This window comes from Alosa sapidissima, chromosome 9, assembly GCF_018492685.1.
Source record: "Alosa sapidissima isolate fAloSap1 chromosome 9, fAloSap1.pri, whole genome shotgun sequence".
Lineage (NCBI taxonomy): Eukaryota > Metazoa > Chordata > Actinopteri > Clupeiformes > Clupeidae > Alosa > Alosa sapidissima.
In genome coordinates this window covers 27,124,890-27,145,143 of record NC_055965.1, presented here as the reverse complement: position 1 = coordinate 27,145,143, position 20,254 = coordinate 27,124,890, and the positions used below count along the sequence as shown (strand labels likewise).

The window sequence follows — 20,254 nt, the reverse complement described above, 5'->3', positions numbered from 1 at the left end:
TGTTGTGAAACTACAGACCTCAAATTCTGAGATCGGTGTGACGGTGACATCAATTTTCACACCCTCTATAACAGCTAGCATCTGAGTGAGTGAGCAGAGTTTGTGTTTTTAAGTCAGGTCAAGTCACTTAAAGTTGTTTTCTATAGCACATTTCAAACAACATGGGATGACCCAAGTGACCCAAATAGGAAAATGACCAGGAATCTTAGTCACTTTTAAGCGTGATGCTAGCAGGCAAGATGCTAATGGTCTAATCTGATTCAATGATCTATGCTAAGCTGGAGCTAAAAGTGGTATCACCAGACTCAGAGAACAGCTGGATGAAGTGGAGAAAGGCAAAAATCAATTGTTTAACTAAAGGGGAGGTGGGACATGAGTGTAGTGAGTGACATACTCTTGTTTCCTAGGTTACTGTGTCAGCAATGGTGCAAAGTGCCGTGTCCGTCCACCTGGTCCTGACGCTCTCTTTGATCCGAGGTACACTTGTGGCTCACATTGAAAACCGAAATGTCATGTGCTATGCTGGTGTCAATATACTGTACTCTTCAAACGAATGTGTTGAAAATAACACAACTTGTGGCTCACATTGAAAACCAAATTGTATAGTGTCCTGTGCTGGGCACCATTAGTGGATTCAATCCAGACTCCAAGTGTTGGGTCTAGTTCAGAGCAGATATTGATATTAAAGATGATATAGATGAATGGAGTACTTTACCGTGTTCTTCCATGTAGAAATGCAATAGCATAGCCTACATATGTTGGAGACTAGTGCACTGCTGGCAGAGGCCTCAATCACCATAAACAATATTATATGTTTGCAATAACAGTTTATCAGATAATGCAGTACTGTATCCATGTCTTGGTATCTTTTACAAAATCGAAAAAGTCTACCAGTGTTTTAGCCGAAAATAGCAGAGCTACGCAAACATACCAGTGCACAATGGTGTAGGGCACGTGCATAGAACGTGCATAGAACAGGGGTTCTCGATTTGGTTTTTGTACCTTGAGGGAGATTTTTTTTTTCCTGAGGACCCCCATTCAATTGTATCTTGATGATGTGAACTGACAGTTAACTCATTGAGTGCCAACAACGCAATATTACGTTTTTCCTTCCCATGCGTTGAGTGCCAAAAACGTAATACGTTTTTAGCTTTTTTGGTAACACTTTATTTGGTAACACTTTATTTTAATGTGTCGCTGTTACAGTGTACCTACCTAATTAGGTACAGTGGTACAACCTGTGTAACAACATGTACTATCAGGTACTATCATTGTACTTGCATTATGTATTTGTGGGTACCTACATATAGTTGTTACATTGTAATACTGAGTGCTTTTACAAAACTTTGCCAATTTGTCTAAATTTTAATCAGAGGCAAAGAGCTGACCTGAGACCTGCTGGATGGGGTAAATCTGGTCATGATAGATATACAAACCATTCTTAGCTCCAACCTGTGCTGCTACAACCTTGTTACTCTTTGATACAGTGGAATAAACCTATTAAGTGTACCAGTTAATTACTTACATGTACATATGACATGTATGTTGTGTTGTGTCTTCGATGTCTTGGAACAGGTCTACTAATTCACTACATAGTCTAATATCAACTGTGTTGGTTATTGCTCTTTGATACAGTGGCACAAAGCCATAAAATGAAGTGTACCAGTTAAGTACTTACAATTACATATTACATGTATGTTGTGTCATTGGTGTCTTGGAACATGTCTGCCATTACCCTACATACTGTAGTACATGTATCAACTGTGTTGGTACACATTTATTACTATTTTGATACAGTGGAATAAACCCATTAAAATAAAGTGTACCAGTTAAGTACTTACATTACCAGTTAAGTACATACATATTATATACATCCTGTCAATGATGTCATGCATCCTGTAATTGATGTGTTGAAACATGTCTGCTGTTACACCACACAGAACATGTGAATTAGTAGACCTGTTCCAAGACATCGAAGACATAACATACATGTCATATGTACATGTGAGTAATTAACTGGTACACTTAATAGGTTTATTCCACTGTATCAAAGAGTAACAAGGTTGTAGCAGCACAGCTGTTACATGTACACTGAAGACAATGAGGCCTTGACTGGAGCTAAGAATGATTTGTGTATCAAATCTATCATGACCAGATTTACCCCATCCAGCAGGTCTCAGGTCAGCTCTTTGCCTCTGATGAAAATTTAGACAAATTGGCAAAGTTTTGTAAAAGCACTCAGTATTACAATGTAACAACTATATGTAGGTACCCACAAATACATAATGCAAGTACAATGATAGTACCTGATAGTACATGTTATTACACAGGTTGTACCACTGTACCTAATTAGGTAGGTAAACTGTAACAGCGACACATTAAAATAAAGTGTTACCGAAATGTAATGTATTGCAGTCACCTGAGATAAATGATTGCATTTGAGGATTTGGACAACAGGTGGAAAATAGCAATCTGCTAAAACCTGGCACAATGCATATTCTCTTGTTGTACAAGGTTAATGTCTTATTGTGCGCTGTCCCTGTCTTGAAATAAACAAATAAATTACAAATTACAAATAAGTGGTACATTATTTTATATGAAACATTTAAGATTTTGTTTAGATTTTGCCTTTATAGTCTATTTTGTGGGTTTATTGACTCATCAGCAATAGCAATGAGGGCAGTGTTAATTTAGGCTAAACACAATTGATAATGCTTTGTTTTCTGTACTTTTAAGTGCCATCACCATTTTTTCTTTGAAATAAAGTGTCTCTGTGCTTCTTATGATGGGCCAGTTTTTATAGAAACTTTTGCTAATTGAAGAGTTTTCTCTCATCTTTAACCATGCAAACTGTTCCAGCACAATTTGTTTTACACAAATGTAAATGATTAAATAAATACATATTTTCATCATAATGCCCCAGTCATGATCTCTCTCTGGTCAATGAAATGAAAACCAAACTCATCCTTTCCCAGATAGGAAATTAACCAAGAAGCTTTGGGTAAATATTGTTTTGGGGTTATATGCTTTAGTTATGTCTCCCTGATCATATAGTCATTTGATTGACTTCAGAGGCTTAAGTGACATCAAAGTCCTTTTAGGCAAGTCCCTCCACTCGGCGGTCATATACCAACGTTTTATGGGCACTCATCGGGCACAGTCTTTGGGTCGAACTGCGCGTGCGCAAGGCTTCACGACACCAATCTTGCTCCAGCGGCGAGATCACAACACATGATTGGCACGATGTCTTCACAACACACCATATGATTGGCTCAATGTATTCACATCACACCACATGATTGGCTCAGTGTATTCACATGTCGATGTTTTGCCGAGGAAGGGGTGGGATATGTGTAGACAACGACCATATTGGCGTGACAAACTAATCCCATGCATTTCTATGGAGGATTTTTTGAGTGCTGTGTCTCCACATTAGAAAGTCTCTGGTGACATCCTCTGCATTCCTGTACCACTTTGGTGGCGCCATCTGGTGATGGTTAATGGTATAGGCAGAGGAAGGAGAATATTTGTGACAGTTTCTGTCTCAATATAACTGGTGTGTATATGCACAGCTGTTCAGACAAATAATTTGAAATGACTATGATGTATTACCGAACAATTAAATGTTAAGTCATCATGAACTCAATCCTACTTTGGTATTTTATATTTATAAATGGGTATTCCACAGTCATTAATTGGGAAATGTATACCCCTTGTTGTCAGACTCTCTGTTTGTGGTTTGTCCTCCTAGTGTTTTGTCTATTTGTCCCCCTCTGCAGGAGCTGTTATGTACCACTGCTGTCGGTCTGAGTCTCCGCCCTTCCTCTGTCTGCTCCTGGTTCTCACCTGCTTCCACTGGTGTCTCTGATCTGCCAATCAGCGTCAATCAGCCTGCATCTGATCGCAATTTCAGCTGGCTTTAAAATCCCCATTACCAGTCTGCCTCCTTGTCAGAATGTTCCGTCTTCTCGTAGCAGTTCTCGAGTGCGGACTGACTGACTGACTGAGAGTTTTTGCCTGCCTGGTTTTGACCTCTGCCTGATTTTCATCGACTGTGTTCTCTGCCTGAAGATTTAGTACTTTTGCCAAGTTTTTTCTGTTTTTTGCCTGCCTGTGTTTTGTTGCCGGTGAATGAAGACTGGCCTACTGCCGTGAAGGAGAATTTACTTTTGTGTTTCACCTGCACCCTCTCTGGAGTGTCCAGTTGCCTGTGCCCTGTTCTCCTGCTGGAGTTTTGCCTTCTACGACTGTTTCTTTCTGAACTGTTTTTTGTGCTTTTCCTGAATACTGCTTTCTGTTGACGATTGGCCCAGTGTGTTCCCTGTGGATTACTCTCAGGACTGTGGTAGCTCTGTTTTTTGTCTCTGTTAATAAATCTCCTCATCTGAGTCAATTCTGGGTGTTTGTCATATCTGATCCTGAGTCCCACTCTCTGAAAACGTGACACTTGTAAGGTGTTTGGGTCTGTGGGACCCATTTTCCATGTTTGCTAAAAGAAAAAATATGCTATTATTTCTTCTAACTCAAACTCATTGGCCTTGGCTCATTTTCTGTGAACATAAAAATTAACATTTTCAATGTCTGCTTTCACTTTTGCATGAAGTTCCAGTCCTTGCGTAGTGATATGAAATACCTGAATTAGAACAAAAATATGAACCTCACAAGGGATACCCTAAACTATTAAGCACATGTGATTTGAGGACATGTTGAACAACATCCCATTTTCCACACAGTGCTCATTGTATGTGTCCGTCAACAGAGTCTGCAAATCTTTCCTACTTTGGTATTTTATATGTATAAATGTGTAAGCCATTAGCCTGGAAAATCCAGACCCTGATAATCTAGAAAGATTAAGGGTCTGGCAAAGAGCAATGTAATGGCCCAACTCGAGGGGCGGCAACAAGCATGCATTTAAAAATCTCACTGCATGCAATTGAATAACACTAGACCATGTTTACTCTGAATGATTTCAGACTTTGACGCAATCAGATAACACTACGACCATTGTGTACTGCACTGCAAGGGGAAAAAGTGCAATCATTGCTCTTTGCCAGAGTGTCTCGCAGAGACGATTCCATTGTGCTCTCGCGAGAACTCTGGATTTCCAGGGTAGTAGGCCATATTCAGAAAACACAAACTCGAAGATGTATCCACCCAAAACTATTACAGTCAAGCAAGTAAGCCCACTTTCATTACTAATTTGAGTGCTCATTGTATAACATCACATTTTCAAAACAGCACTCAGTGTGTGTTTCAGTCAACAGAGTCTGCAAATCTCCATTCCACTTCCTCTCTAGTCAAAACAGAAACTGGCCGTCGATAAGTACGTCCTAAACTGAAACGTTTACACTAAAAACTAGGATACAGTTCATTACACTATGTTTGACCTTTTTCTTTGCTGACAAGTTTGCGTTGGAGTACAAATGTAGGTTGCACACACTCTGCTATTGTGCTTTTAGATGCTGTGTCCACAGAACACAAATGATAAACAAGTGCTGTCAAACTGAAACTGCGTGTCATGAGCAGACATGGTATAGTGACTTTCACAGCCTGAATCGGAAAAGTAGGACAGAAGTCAGGTGAACATTAGAGGAGTCTTAAAAGCAGCTTCTTGCAATAAAAATTGTGATCAGCATTTTTTTTCTATTTATTATATTGCAGTTTACATTCAATTGCACAGATGCAAAGAGTCTAAATTCAGTTGATTTATGAGAACTGTGTGTGTGTGTGTGTGTGTGTGTGTGTGTGTAATATGAATATTATGAAATGCTACAGTAATACTTTCCATTTGGAGAAGGATAAAGTGATCTATCTATCTATCTATCTATCTATGTGTTGATTCATTTATTTGTTCATGTATTTAATTGGATATAGGTCAAAGCCGTTCTCTCTTTTTCTCTGTTAGGCTGAAAGTAGATTTATTTAGCTTCTTGAACAACTCGATCAGAAAAATGGACATTCATGCTGATTGGTTGATACACACATCCCTACATTCCCTCTATAGTGCATTTGCTTACCTTGACAGTTCACATGTGAAAGCAGAACAAAGAAATACCCTGACATCACTATGGCTAGACACTCAGATTTATTTTAGTGTTAGCTAATCCTCTGCGGTGTGCATCAAGTCAAGATAAAGCATCTCATATACATGGTAAGAGTAAATACTACCTCACTTATACATGGTAAGAGTAGATACTACATCACCTATACATGGTAAGAGTAGATACTACATCACCTATACGTGGTAAGACTAGATACTACATCACCTATACATGACAAGAGTAAATATGACATCACAACAATATGACAGCCGAACCACATCAGATCTCTTACATTTCTCTATATAAAATGAAAATTGTTGTGCATTTTTAAAAAGTAGAAATATGTCTGGAAGAAATGTATGATTTATGACACATTAAAAATGACGAAAATAATTTCACATCTATGTTATAAGTGTATTTTTCTCATGTATGACAACGTCTACCTTACAGTCATGACATTGAAAAGAATGTCTTTCAATTAGCACATGCACAAAATATTGAGTTGGTAGCTTTATTCAAACTATATTTATTAGGGCATCAAGCATGGTTTTAATGGCTATGGGATGTCTTTTCCCAAGGTTGTTGTGGCCATTGTTTACTTATACCATGTAATGTTTTGTTTAGCCATGTGTTTCAGTTAATAGTGTCTCTTTTCCTACCTCTCAGCTGTTTGTGTTTGTTAGCCTTGTCACTGCCTCACCTGTTTATTGTTATGTTCACTAAGAGACACTTTCTGACACAACTGGCACACAACTGGATAGACCTTGCCAATTAAATCAAAGAAATAGTCTTTGTGAATCCTGTTGGGAAAACAACAAATTCCATCCTCATTCTTGTCAAATGAAATGCTCTTAATCTGTTGAAATCTCTTACTTTTTTAAGTAATTAGTGAAATCTAAACCTACAGCTTCTCTAGCGAGAGCATTTTTGTTGTCAAACTGAATGACTAGGCACCATTTCTCATCTGTACATCAGTCCATCATTATATAAGGCCCGCCCAGACAATTTGATTGGTGCACACAGTTCGAATACGGGCATAGAGGCTTCTCAATAGAGCAAGTCTAGATCAAATTTCCCAACCTCAACTTTTTGAGCAGCGTTGAATTTGGGCTGGCTTATAGGCTGGTAAACTTTAATTTAAAATGCATAATACATGCAATATATTATGCTCTTCAGGTGCTCTAAGAAAACTATCAGCATCCCTTAATCACTCTGGTGAAATAGCAGAGGGCAGTTCAATGACCCACCAGTGGAGAACTACACCTGGTCCAGGAGGACTGCTGCTGAAACAGTGCGTGTGGGTACAGGAGAGAGAATAAACTTCAATCTGACCTCAGACAGGGCTGGACTGTACTACTGTGAAGCCCACAATAGTGTAGGACCCCTGCATTCCTCATGCGTGGAAATGGTTTGGTCTTTTATGAATTTTGTAGCATTTGAGACTTGAGCTGTTTTGACATATCATATTTTACGATTTTTCTAGGCTTCGGAAGTCGTCTTTAGGTTTTTTCACATTCCTTGCCATGCTGAGAGGCTGTGGGTTTTGCAAGTGAAGAACATTACATTTCTTTCCCTTTTACTTCTATGGAGAATACCTGTTCAGGCACTGCGACACACTAAAGTTATACTGTACAAGTGAATCTACTCCTCTCTTTACATAGGAAGGCAAAGCCAAGTAACAACTCCAGCAGCTCTGATAATAACACACAAGTAAGCACTACTTGCCAGGGCATTCATTACGGTGTACACTGGGCTGATATTTTATATTTAAGATACTTTCATACCACAAAGAGATTAAATGAGCTTGTTGACCTTTGACCGTTTGATTAAAACCCTTATTCCCATTATTGGGTGGCCCACTAATCACCAGAAGCTCAATCCACTTACACAGCAGCAGCATGAGCAGCAGGAGAAGGGGTACGCAGCAGTCAACACCACCCAACCTGGTGCAGGCTACCAGAGCCTGAACCCCAACACCACCCAACCTGATGCAGTCTACCAGAGCCTGAACCCCAACACCACCCAACCTGATGCAGTCTACCAGAGCCTGAACCCCAACACCACCCAACCTGATGCAGTCTACCAGAGCCTGAACCCCAACACCACCCAACCTGATGCAGTCTACCAGAGCCTGAACCCCAACACCACCCAACCTGATGCAGTTTATCAGACCCTGAACCCCAACACCACCCAACCTGATGCAGATTACCAGAACCTGAACCCGAGCACCACCCATCCTGATTCAGTTTACCAGAGTCTGAACACCAACACCATCCATCCTGATTCAGTTTACCAGAGTCTGAACCCCAACACCACCCAACCTGATGCAGTCTACCAGACTGAAGACACATTCTAACTGAGTCAATATTAAATTCTTGTTTTTTTAATGAGAACTAGTGTATGATAAACAGCACTTCAAAAATGTAAACTATTGAATCATATTTTACTGTATTTTCATTCCATGCTTTTGTGAATACTACTTTTGTTTTAGATAATTACAAAGCCTGAGTATCTGAAATTTTTCATACTTTAGTATGGATGCTAGTAAGGGTTAACTTGTTCATTATTAAACCTTTCTATGCCTTTACTTTGTCGTTATTTTTTTTTTGCCACAGGGCAGCATTGTACAGATTACTTGATACTAACATGTCCTATAAAATAATTCAGAATGTGTTGGTTGTGTTACAGCTTGGTTTTAACATGTATGTTTTTGGTCATAGTGCCATTTTTATACCATCTTCTAGGTGGCAGTATTCAGTCATCATCGATGGTACACAGTGCCATGGTGACTGAAAGTCCACAATGGAGGTGCTGTGGTCAAAAGAGGTGCTAAAGGAAGTGCTGTGGTCAAAAGAGGTGCTAAAGGAAGTGCTGTGGTCAAATGCTTTTTATATGGTTATATACTTTTTTATATGTTAGCGATCTGACACGCACAAATATCAATATTTAACTGTGGTCAAATATTAGGTCTTACAATGCCATGTCAATGTATATTACATTCACATTGTTATTGCTATTGTTCATCATAGTTTGGTTTATGATAGTATATCACAACACAGCAGGACAATAAAGGCACAATTCAACACATCTGTTACACATAATGCACGATCCTTCATGTAAAGTGACATAATGCTCATGTTTGTCCCTTAATAGAGAAGAGTTTGTGAACCTCTCGTCTATGTGTAGCACGCCATGGAGTCTATAAGTGGGATGACCTGATGTGGGTTTGGTTGGTGATAGCAATCTTCACACCTCTATGGCTGCATTGAGAGAGAGAGAGAGAGACAGAGAGAGAGGGAGAGAGACAAAAAGAGACAGAGAGAGAGAGAGATGTTGAATAAACATGATGGCCGTATACATAAGTTATTTGCCATGCATGTCTAGAATCTAGACACTAGATAACATTAATGTAGATACATTTGCTGTGTAGTAGTATAATGTATTATAGAAAGACAATCTGCTGTATTGGTGTATTGGTTGTATTAGTTGAAACACAGCCCATAATCACTTCCCAATCAAACAGTATCAGATTTCTTATTCGTAATATAAATTCAAATTCTTAATATAAATAACTATGTCAGCATAGCATGTCACAACACAAAAGGACACTATGGCACAATTCAACTCTGTTGAATATAAAAGTACAGTAAGCATGCTACCATATATCATGTTATTACATACCTACAGTATAATGTATGGTCAAATGGACTTAGAGGACCAAGACCTATTGAAATATGAAGAAATTTAGATGTCATGAGAATGATGTCTGCTATTAGAGGAGGGTTTCTGTTTGTGGTTTGTATAATGAGATAAAAATACTGAGGGCAAAGTTGACCAGAGGTTCCTGTAAAAGGCAGAGAGAGAAGAACAGTTTAAACCACATGCCTGCTAGCAGTTTCAGCCATTTCTGTAGCGCACTGGGTTGGAACAGAGTTGCTGAAAAACACCAGTCTACGGTAACACTTTCTAGATTACTAAAGATTATGATTATAGTATGCTTTATATATGTCTATATCCTCAAGTTTAAAGCTGTGCACAAGTAAAAAAAACATTTCTAGAATGATCTCTAAAAGCAATAGAATGACAATTGCTAAGCACATCATGTTGCCAGTGGTTTGACATGTTAAAGGAAAACTCACAGATCTCCATTTCTTGAGGTCACCGAGTATCGTTACGAAAAATAAAAAAAATGGTACTACTTGAGATGCTGCTGCCAGCAGTTATAGTAGCCAGGCAGCTACAGTGCTACACTCTGGGGTCATGGTTTGAAAAATGTTGACTTCTCCTGTGTAACATAGGCAATGTGCGATTAGTGAATTTAGGCATGCTCTCTTTTCACAATTTGCTTTAAGGGAGTTAAACGTTTGACAGACGCTAGAATAAGGCCAGGGGCTGCATCTTTTGTACTTCCTTTTCTCTCTCTCTCTCTTTCTCTGTCTCTCTCTCGCTGCTTGTAAGTTTCTACTGCTACAGTATATTTATCACCCTACAATGGCCTGGTATACCAACAAAGAAAGGGATTATGTAGGCTATAGGTGTGTCTAGACAGGGCAGTTTTGTTCTCCATGAGTGTTCTGTACTGAGAGTCAGTGGTCTCTGAGACACAAATACTGCCCAACACCAGCATCCATGGTTGTCTTCCCACTTTCATGGGCTCTTCTTGTAAGTCAGGACTACCGTACCCAAACGATTCGATGCAGCAGAGTGTATTCTGTGAGTTCAGACAACTTTGAGGTTTGGATGTACTGATAACACTAAATAACATCCAACTTTTTTGCATCAAATCTAAATGATCTGCAACAGTGTATCAAAGGCTATGTGTGTCACAGTGTGTGACTCTCTACCTCAGCTTTTTTGGCTCTAAAATGACTTGTACGCCTTGGGCCCACACCCAAGTGCTCACACCCTCATCTGTTATCACTACTGAGAGGAAACCATAAAGGGAACTGTTGTTGGTGAGCGTGCTCAGTGTCACCATAGCAACAATTTGGAGGTGAGAAAAGCTTACACAAGCTAGATGATGTCTAATAATAATAATAATAATAATAATAATAATAATAATAATAAGCTTTATTTGTATAGCACCTTTCATACACAGAATGCAGCTCAAAGTGCTTTACATTTGAAGCATGTAACACAATAATAGACAGTCATTATCAATCACTTTTCTTCATTATCAATCACTTTTCTTCATTGCTGGGGCCATTTATGATCCACTCAGCAACATATCAAAAATATAAAAAATAACATGTCATAAGACTGGCAGCCTTAACCCTCTTACCCCCCACAAGCACGCCATAAGGCAACTGTGGCAAGGAAAAACTCCCATATTCCAGGAAGAAACCTTGAGCAGAACCTGACTTAATAGGGGGAGCCCATCTGCTTCTGGCTGGCTGCGCCCTCCAGCAGATGTAGAATAATCTGAAAAAGTAGTCTACAGGATAAGATGAGTTAACTAAAAGCTTTCCTGTACAGGTATGTTTTCAGATCTTTTTTAAAAATATTTACTGAACTCGCCTGCTTGATGTACAGAGGCAGGGTGTTCCATAGTTTGGGGGCATAATGGATAAACGCAGCTTCTCCACTTTGCTTGTGGAGGACTTTGGGTACGATTAAAAGATTAGAATTTGATGATCTAAGTTTCCTTTGTGGTTGATACGATATTAAAAGCTCAGAGATATATGAAGGTGCTATGCCATTCAGAGCTTTGTAGGTAATTAACATAACCTTAAAATCAATTCTATAGGAAATAGGGAGCCAGTGCAGTTCAGCCAACACAGGGGTGATGTGTTCTCTCTTCTTGGTCTTAGTTAAAAGTCTAGCCGCAAAGTTCTGTATGAATGCCAATGTCTAAGATACACATGGTTGGAGTTCTACTGCCATCTGTCATTTGGGGACAACTAGCTTGATCCTCTGCCCAAGCCCAAGGACAATGTAATTCAAGTATACTTTTATATCACACTTATTTTATGTATTGAAGTTTTTTAGTATAATTGATTTGTAAATAACAAATTTAAATTCTGAGTGGGCAAGCCCAATCTTCGGTACTTATTACCATTTTAAAGATATGAAAGTATATTGCCTCCCTGCAATCTAAATGTATAACAGAGGCCGGTTCTTCTTCTGTTGTTAATGTTTTGCAGGTCTCAATGTCAAGGATCATGCAACATACACCAGCTGTGTTTCTGCTTCTCTTGCACATCCTTTGTGCTTATCAAGGAAAAGGAGGTTAGAAAACACTGTGTTTGTATTTGTATATAATTATATTACAATACAACTCTTGACTATGGCTTATGACTTACATTAACACTGCATTGAAATGTCTTATGAAAATGATTGTGTTTTTAGTGTACACACAAAACTAAACTAACCATACAAATATATCTGTGTTGGTCCTGAGCACAGAAAACTGACTCGGCTTGTTGCTTTTTGGCAACGTTGTTCTCATCCACTAGTGGTATGATACCAGCTATCACAGCCAAACCAGTTTGCTGTTTACCACCCACCCCTTTATGGCAATGATAGATATCTGACTCTGTCCTTAATATGACCGCCGCACAGCGAAGCCAGATTTCAGATTTTTCAAAGTCAGATTTTTTTTTTTTCTTTTTCGCATGCCTAATTTTTGTCAAGGATTCCCAGGACACTGAAAGACCGGGACACTGGAAGACTGGGGTACACAAACTTGGTGGGCATGTAGCCCCACAAGGATAGCATGAAACCATTGTATTTCGTTTTGATCTGTAGTCCCCCCGATGGACTGGACCCTCCGAAAGGAGGCTGAATAACTAAGGTGCTACTGATGGCTAGTACAAATAGAATCTGTCTTGACTGGATCATGTGCTGTCATTCATTTTCAGGTACCACATCTCATAAATGGGAGGTCAAATTCACCAGTCACCATTTCTGTGCTGTGACTGGATCATCAGTGGTCATGCCCTGCTCATTCACCCATCCTATTGTTCTCATGGTCACCAAGGTCTACTGGCGCTACCGACGTGACCATAATAAAAAATTCACAGACATCACAGCGGATAAGAATCCTAAATACAAAGGACGTATACAATACTTTTGGAACAAGAACAAGAACAAGACGAACTGCACATTCAAATTGAGCAAGTTGATGATGTCAGACAATGGAGAGTATTTTACACGGATTGAAACAGAAGATTCTGAAAATAAGTGGCTGAGTAGATCTAAGGTCACTTTGTCTGTTAAAGGTAGTGTGGACCTGGCAAACTGACATAACTTTGTCTTTATTCATAAGTTTGATAATCTAACAATCAACTATAAGTATATGACAGAAATGTTTGCTATCATATTCAGGTTAGAAATTGTGTACCACAGACTTGTAATGTTTTCATACATTTCACTGACTTAATTATTATTATTGATGACTGATTGCTATAATGTTGCAGAACTTTCTGTTGGGATTCCTGAACCAGTGATGGAGGACAACGACGTGACACTGAGTTGCAACAACATATGCTCTTCAAAAGACATCCCCTCAGTAATATGGAAAAAGAACGGACAGGATTTACATGTCAAACAGAAACACCAGAATGAACTCATCTTTCAGAGTGTCAGTACTGGGGATGAGGGCAACTACTCTTGTGCACTGAAACACAATGAAGACCATCCATCCAAACCAGTGGAGCTTAATGTCATGTGTAAGTAATAGACATGTACAGGGCCTGTGTGATAAAGGGAAATGAAAGGGTAATTTTAAAGACACATTTCCATTTTATGTCGTCTTTTGTTTCCAAGTCCCTCCAAGGGTCCCGTCTGTCTCTGTCAGTCCTGCTAGTGAGACACTAGAGGGCGCTTCAGTGACTCTGACTCTCAGAGACTCTGGCTACTCGAGCTATGGAGATCTGTGAATATTTGAATTCAGCACCCTCAAATTGTGTGAAATAGCCCCTTTACCGACTTTTCCTCAAATTTGCCAACAGGACTTTTTCTAAATGTTTGTTAGCTATCTGCTCTCCCTCTAAAAGACATATTTCCATTTTATGTCATCTTTTGTTTCCAAGTCCCTCCAAGGGTCCCGTCTGTCTCTGTCAGTCCTGCTAGTGAGACACTAGAGGGCGCTTCAGTGACTCTGACCTGCAGCAGTGAAGCCAACCCACCAGTGGAGAGCTACACCTGGTTTAACCGCAATGGCTCAATAGTTTCCAAGCTGGACACTGGAAAGTATTACAACATAGGGAATGTCAGCTCTGAACACACTGGAGATTACTACTGTGAGGCCAGGAGCCTATACGGGGCCTCCAATTCTACTGCTTTTCACCTGGATGTTCACTGTGAGTACTTTGTTTACTTTCTATCTATGCATACTGTATGTACCCTGTTTTACATGGAGAATATCATTTCTAATGGCTGAAATGGCAACCTGGCTGCTTTAGCTGTTGGCATCAGCAACTCCAGCTATGGAGATCTATGTAAAACAAAATGCTGGAATTCTTCTTAGTAGGTTTATCCTAAGTTATATCTATATATTTGGGCAGCCGTGGCCCACTGGTTAGCACTCTGGACTTGTAACTGGAGGGCTGCCGGTTCGAGCCCCGACCAGTGGGCCGCGGCTGAAGTGCCCTTGAGCAAGGCCTCAAGTCCCCTCGCTGCTCCCCGAGCGCTGCCGTTGTAGCAGGCACCTCACTGCGCCGGGATTCACCTCCGCTTCACCTCACTGTGTGTTCACTGTGTGCTGTCTGTGTTTCACTAAATCACCCAGGGGCGGTATACGTGGCGTCATAACCAGGTATTGAAATGTGTGGCAGCGGCAATAGAGGATAAAAGGAGAGAAGTCAATTCATTAGCAGCTAGTAAAGGGGTAAGGCAAATTAACTTTGTACGTCAGGGGGATAAACCTTGTTCTGCGAAGGCCAGTTGAAAAATGGGGCGGGCTGGGAAATGAAGGTTGATCTTGGCCAGCAGATGGTGGTACCTCCACATATAGTGAGTACTAAGCTACGACCCGACGTGATTATATGGTCGGATTCAGAGAAGATAGTTTACTTCATTGAACTCACTGTTCCTTGGGAAGACAGAGTGGAAGTGGCCAATGAGCTGAAGAGAGCTAAATACACTGAAATAGCAGAGGAGGCAACTAAGCGAGGTTGGAGTGCACGATTAAGGCCTATTGAAATCGGTGCACGTGGGTTTGTGGCCAGATCTGCTATTGGCTTGCTGTCTGAATTGGGCATTTGTGGTCGAAGTCTAAGGCAGGTGGTTAGTAACATGTCTTTAGCAGCAGAACGGGCAAGCGAATGGTTGTGGGTAAGGAGAAGTTACCCTTCCTGGGGCGCAAGCTAAGGTAAGCTAACTGGCTCATTTGACTTGGTTGCGGGTAAGGAGAAGTTACCCTTCCTGAGGCGCAAGCTAAGGTAAGCTAACTGTTTAACCTTTAACTTAACGAAACAGGTTTTTGGCAGCATGGGGCGTAAGCTAACTGGCTAATTTGTTTTGTGTTTGGGATGGGGCCTAAGCTAACGGGCTAAGCTAACTGGCTAATTAGTTTTGTGTTTGTGATGGGCTGTGCCTAGGTTGATGGTTGGTTGGCCAAGGTTTTTTATGGTTATGGTTTAGTCCACATCAACGGGACAGACCAACCTAGCCAACTTAGACCATGCCTAGGTTGGTTAAGGGTATTTGGATGTTTGTGGTAATATGGTGGCAGCATGGGGCGTAAGCTAACTGGCTAATTTGTTTTGTGTTTGGGATGGGGCCTAAGCTAACGGGCCAAGCTAACTGGCTAATTTGTTTTGTGTTTGTGATGGGCTGTGCCTAGGTTGATGGTTGGTTGGCCAAGGTTTTTTATGGTTATGGTTCAGTCCACATCAACGGGGCGGACCAACCTAGCCAACCTTGACCATGCCTGGGCTGGTTAAGAGTATTTTGGGTATTGGATATTTCAATGTGGTAATATGGTGGCAGCACGGAGAGGAGTGTGTCCAGGACGCTGGTTTCACTGTTAAGCCTTCATGAGGTGTCGTGGGCCTAACTTAACGAAACATCGGTGAATGAGGGTGCCCACTTGATAACCCCAATGACATGCCGCATACTATATAGGCTACTGCTGTTGGATGGGCCATTTGTGTTGTGCTTGTGACCATTTGTTGGCGGATTTGTGGGTAGTGTGCTTTTTAAAGTTAAACTTGAGCAGGGGCTTCTGAATGTGTTTTTTACCTTGGATTTTGGCACAAGGGATTTTAACATCTAATCCTGTGTATTAATGTAATGCCAATTGGGTTAAATGCAGAGACCAAATTTCCCTCACGGGATCAAAAAAGTATATATACTTATACATATTATTAATATACAAGTTACATGCAGCCGTAAACTGTATTTAAAATGTAACAACAATTCAATACATTTTTACAGATGCTCCCAGACAACTGTCAGCGTCTCCAAATCACTCTGGTGAAATAGCAGAGGGCAGTTCAGTGACTCTGACCTGCAGCAGTGATGCCAACCCACCAGTGGAGAACTACACCTGGTACAGAAGGACCGCAGCTGAAACAGTGCGTGTGGGTACAGGAGAGAGAATCAACTTCAATCTGACCCCAGACAGAGCTGGACTATATCACTGTGAGGCCCACAACAGTGTAGGATCCCTGAATTCTACTGGAGTTGAAGTTATTTGGTCTGGTGAGTTGTACCCAGATATCTGCATGTAATGTCATCACCTGTGCACCACACACCATACCATTATTTTTGCATTTTGTAGCACTTGAGACTTGCTGTTTTGACAAATTGGTCTTTATGATTATTCTAGGCTTCGGTTGGAAGACAACCACTCTCTTGTCATCTTTAGGTTTTCTCATAATCCTGATCATGCTCATAGGCTACGTGTTTTTTTGAGGTGAAGAACATTATTTTTTGTCTTTTACTTTTACTTCTGTGGAGCACACCTGTTCAGACACTTTGACTCTCTAAAGTCTAACCAAGTAAACTACTCCTGATCCTTTCTCATGGTCTCTCTGTTCAAATAGGAGGAAGAAAGCAACGCCAAGTAGCAACCCCAGCAGCTCTGATAATAACACACAAGTAAACACTACTTATCAAGGCATTACACTGTGTTGATATGTGATAGCTAAGATCCTGTCATCATTACTACATTACACAGAGTTTGTATTAGCATGTTGACCTTTGGCCCTTTGTCCAACCCCCAGCATGTCCCACAGTGTGTCCCTGATAATGTGTATGAAGACATCTCAGGCCTCCCTCTGACCTCTGCTCCAGCCCAGAGAGTGGACTCAGGTGTCCAGGATGATGTCCAGTACGCCAGCGTTCAGATCAAGAGCTCCAGAGGTCAGCAGGCGCCCCTTTACTCAGGGGGTCAGGATTTGAAGGGTTAGCGTCAGCCAGTTAGCATGGCATTTAGCCGCTGACATTTTTGAAAACATGGCGTTACATGGTTGCAACTTCCGGCACCAGTTTGCACGTGCTGATTGGTAGATGACAGCTCATGCACGAGTTTAGTGTTGGGCACGAGCGTCCTCGCACGTCCATGTTGGTTTGGATTTCTGGAAGACGACAAATAAAACAACTAACTACTTGGATTAAGCTACTGATATTTGACTTAATGCCTACATGGTTTAGTCTGTATTATACCGGACTTTGTCGTTAATAAAAGAAAAATGTAAATGTTGTCATATTAGGCTATTATTTGCCTTATGTGTGGGTTGACAAGGTAACTGACTATGACCATACATTTTAGCAGTTGCAATGACCTATATCCAATTATTAGCCTACTCATTGCGTTGTGCATTTTAAAATGCACAGGCTGTAGTTCCTACCTGTAGTCCATGACAAAGCAACATCTGGATGTAACCTATGTCTCCCCAAGTGTTTTAAAACGAAACAAATGTCAATGACTTATTTAGTTTGCTTTCTTGCAACATTTACATGATTAGGCTATGCATCTGATTTAAATGACCAGGCTGCCAGTCGAGGCAAAAGCCAAATATCCAACAACAGTTGTAGACTCTTTGCCTGCTCGAACCACAATACCCGAGGGATGTGCACTTATCGGTAACCAACTTGCGTTGGCTTCATTTTGTCTGCCTGCAAATGTAGCCTAGGTTTAACCGGGTTTAACAAGCTGCAAATGCACACTGGGTGCAGCAAATATTTCAGCTATCCACAAGTTTCTTACATCCCATATGTCTACTTAATTTTAGTAATTTTCGTTGGCTAGCCATGAACATCACATTAAATAACCCAGGACTTCAGAGACAGGGCAAACTTCTACCACCATTCCCAAAATGTTATCCCAACCAATTTAATAAATTTGCGCTTATAACGAGGTGAAGCGCGTTCCCGAACAACTTCTTTTCCTCTGAGGGAATGTCCAATCTTCATCAACGACATAACGTTGTACCTTACGTTGTCTCTGTCTGTAATGTGGAATCTAATAGGCTAATTCTAGCTGGTGCCGGAAACGAACACCCATGAAACGCCATTTTTGTAAAGATGGCTGTGGTCAATTTCAAACTTTTTTGGCTGAAGTAGCTAGCCTAGCATGGTCCATTGAAATGAATGGGGGCGGGACTTAGTCACTCTCTCCAGTTATATATAATACCTCCATGCCTTTACTCCACAGTCCAAAGGCCCAAACTCCACCCACAGCAGCAGGAGGAGCAGCAGCAGGAGGTGGAGTATGCAGCAGTCAACTTCTCTAGACCCACTGCTGCCACCCAGTGAGTAGAATGTAACATGACATACATTACACATTTTATTTACATTCTGGATTTCCATATCCAATCTTACCAACTAGTGCACTCGTGCATCATATCCACTCTTAATGATACTGAGGGAAGTATTCAAGCCTTGTCTCTTCCACACTTAAACACCCTGTAGTCTGAGACCTTTTGCCTACAAAAGAGTCCTCTGAAAACATAATGTCCAATGTTGACATCTACTGGGTAGAATAGGACATGACCCACAAATGTAACAGTTCTTACTCAATATTTACTCTCTGTTTGTTGACCACACACACAATCTTGAAAATACAGCTCTCATTTTATTCACTGTACAGTATTCTGTTAACACTGAGCACTACAACATTACTCAGTAATACTCATTAATACGTTTACATTTGTTCCAGTTTAATAAACGGGGTCCAAGCAGTGAAGCACACATTGTGTTTTAAACTTTTCTTTTTAGTAGTTTTTATAAAATAACCATTGTAATCATTTTGTGTACGTTTTCTTTTTACCCATAGACCTGAACAAGATCCTGTAATCTAGACCGTGATCAACAAATCCAAACCCACTAAGCACACTGCATGTGATTTGGATGTTTAGTTTAGTGATCCATAACTTGGTCGGTTGGTTTTACACTTGTAGAACTTTAATGTAAAACATAATGAAAATAATTGCTTTTGAGGATTTGGAGTTTGAGTGTTAGATCATGTTTATGTTTTATTTGTATGTTCAGATTTTGCTTTTATAGTCTGTTTTGTCAAAAGCAATGAGGGCAGTGTTAAATTAACCTCAAATTATAATGTTGTGTTTTCTGTACTTTTAAAATGAAGTGCCATCACCATTTTATCTTCAAAATAAAGTGTCTCTGTGTTTTGATGTGCCAGATTTTACAGAAACTTTTGCTTATGCGCCTCCTTCTGGTCCTGGCCTGTTAGTGCAGGCACTTTTCTTGGTTTCTATTTGGCACATTCCATCATTTTCAGCACAAGTATTTTATTTGACAAATGTACATAATTAAATAACTAAATAAATATGTTCATCATAATGTCCCAGTCATCCTCTCTCTATGGTCAATGAACAGTTGGTCCTGAGAATCCAAACTCATCCTTTGTCAGACAAAACCCAGATAGGAAATTAATCAAGAAGCTTTGGGTAAATATGTCTGTGTTATATGCTTTAGTTATGTCTCCTTGATCATGCAGTCACTTGATTGACTTCAGAAGCTTTGTGACATCATCTGCATGGATTCCTGCACCACTTTGGTGGCGCCCTCTGGTGATGGTTAATGGTATAGGCAGAGGATGAATATCTGTGACAGTTTCTGTCTCAATATAACTGGTAGTGTGTATACGCACAGCTGTTCAGACAAATAATTTGAAATGACTATGCTGTATTACAGAACAATTAAATGTTAAGTCATGATGAACTCAATCCTATGTTGGCATTTCATTATGAATGTGTATGCCATATTCATGAATTGGGAAATGTATACCTTACAGTTTTTCT

The 20,254-nt window shown here is 40.3% G+C and overlaps 1 protein-coding gene across 1 annotated transcript; it reads left to right on the top strand.

Moving 5' to 3' along the window:
* Window positions 1-12,202: 12,202 nt before the first annotated feature.
* On the top strand, window positions 12,203-17,351 carry LOC121718507 (sialoadhesin-like). The gene is made up of 7 exons (XM_042103518.1): window positions 12,203-12,269; window positions 12,902-13,261; window positions 13,460-13,711; window positions 13,809-13,866; window positions 16,480-16,688; window positions 17,033-17,087; window positions 17,213-17,351. The coding sequence occupies exons 1-7, from the start codon at window positions 12,203-12,205 to the stop codon at window positions 17,268-17,270; spliced, it is 1,059 nt and encodes a 352-aa protein (XP_041959452.1). The 3' UTR covers window positions 17,271-17,351.
* The last annotated feature ends 2,903 nt before the right edge of the window (window positions 17,352-20,254 follow it).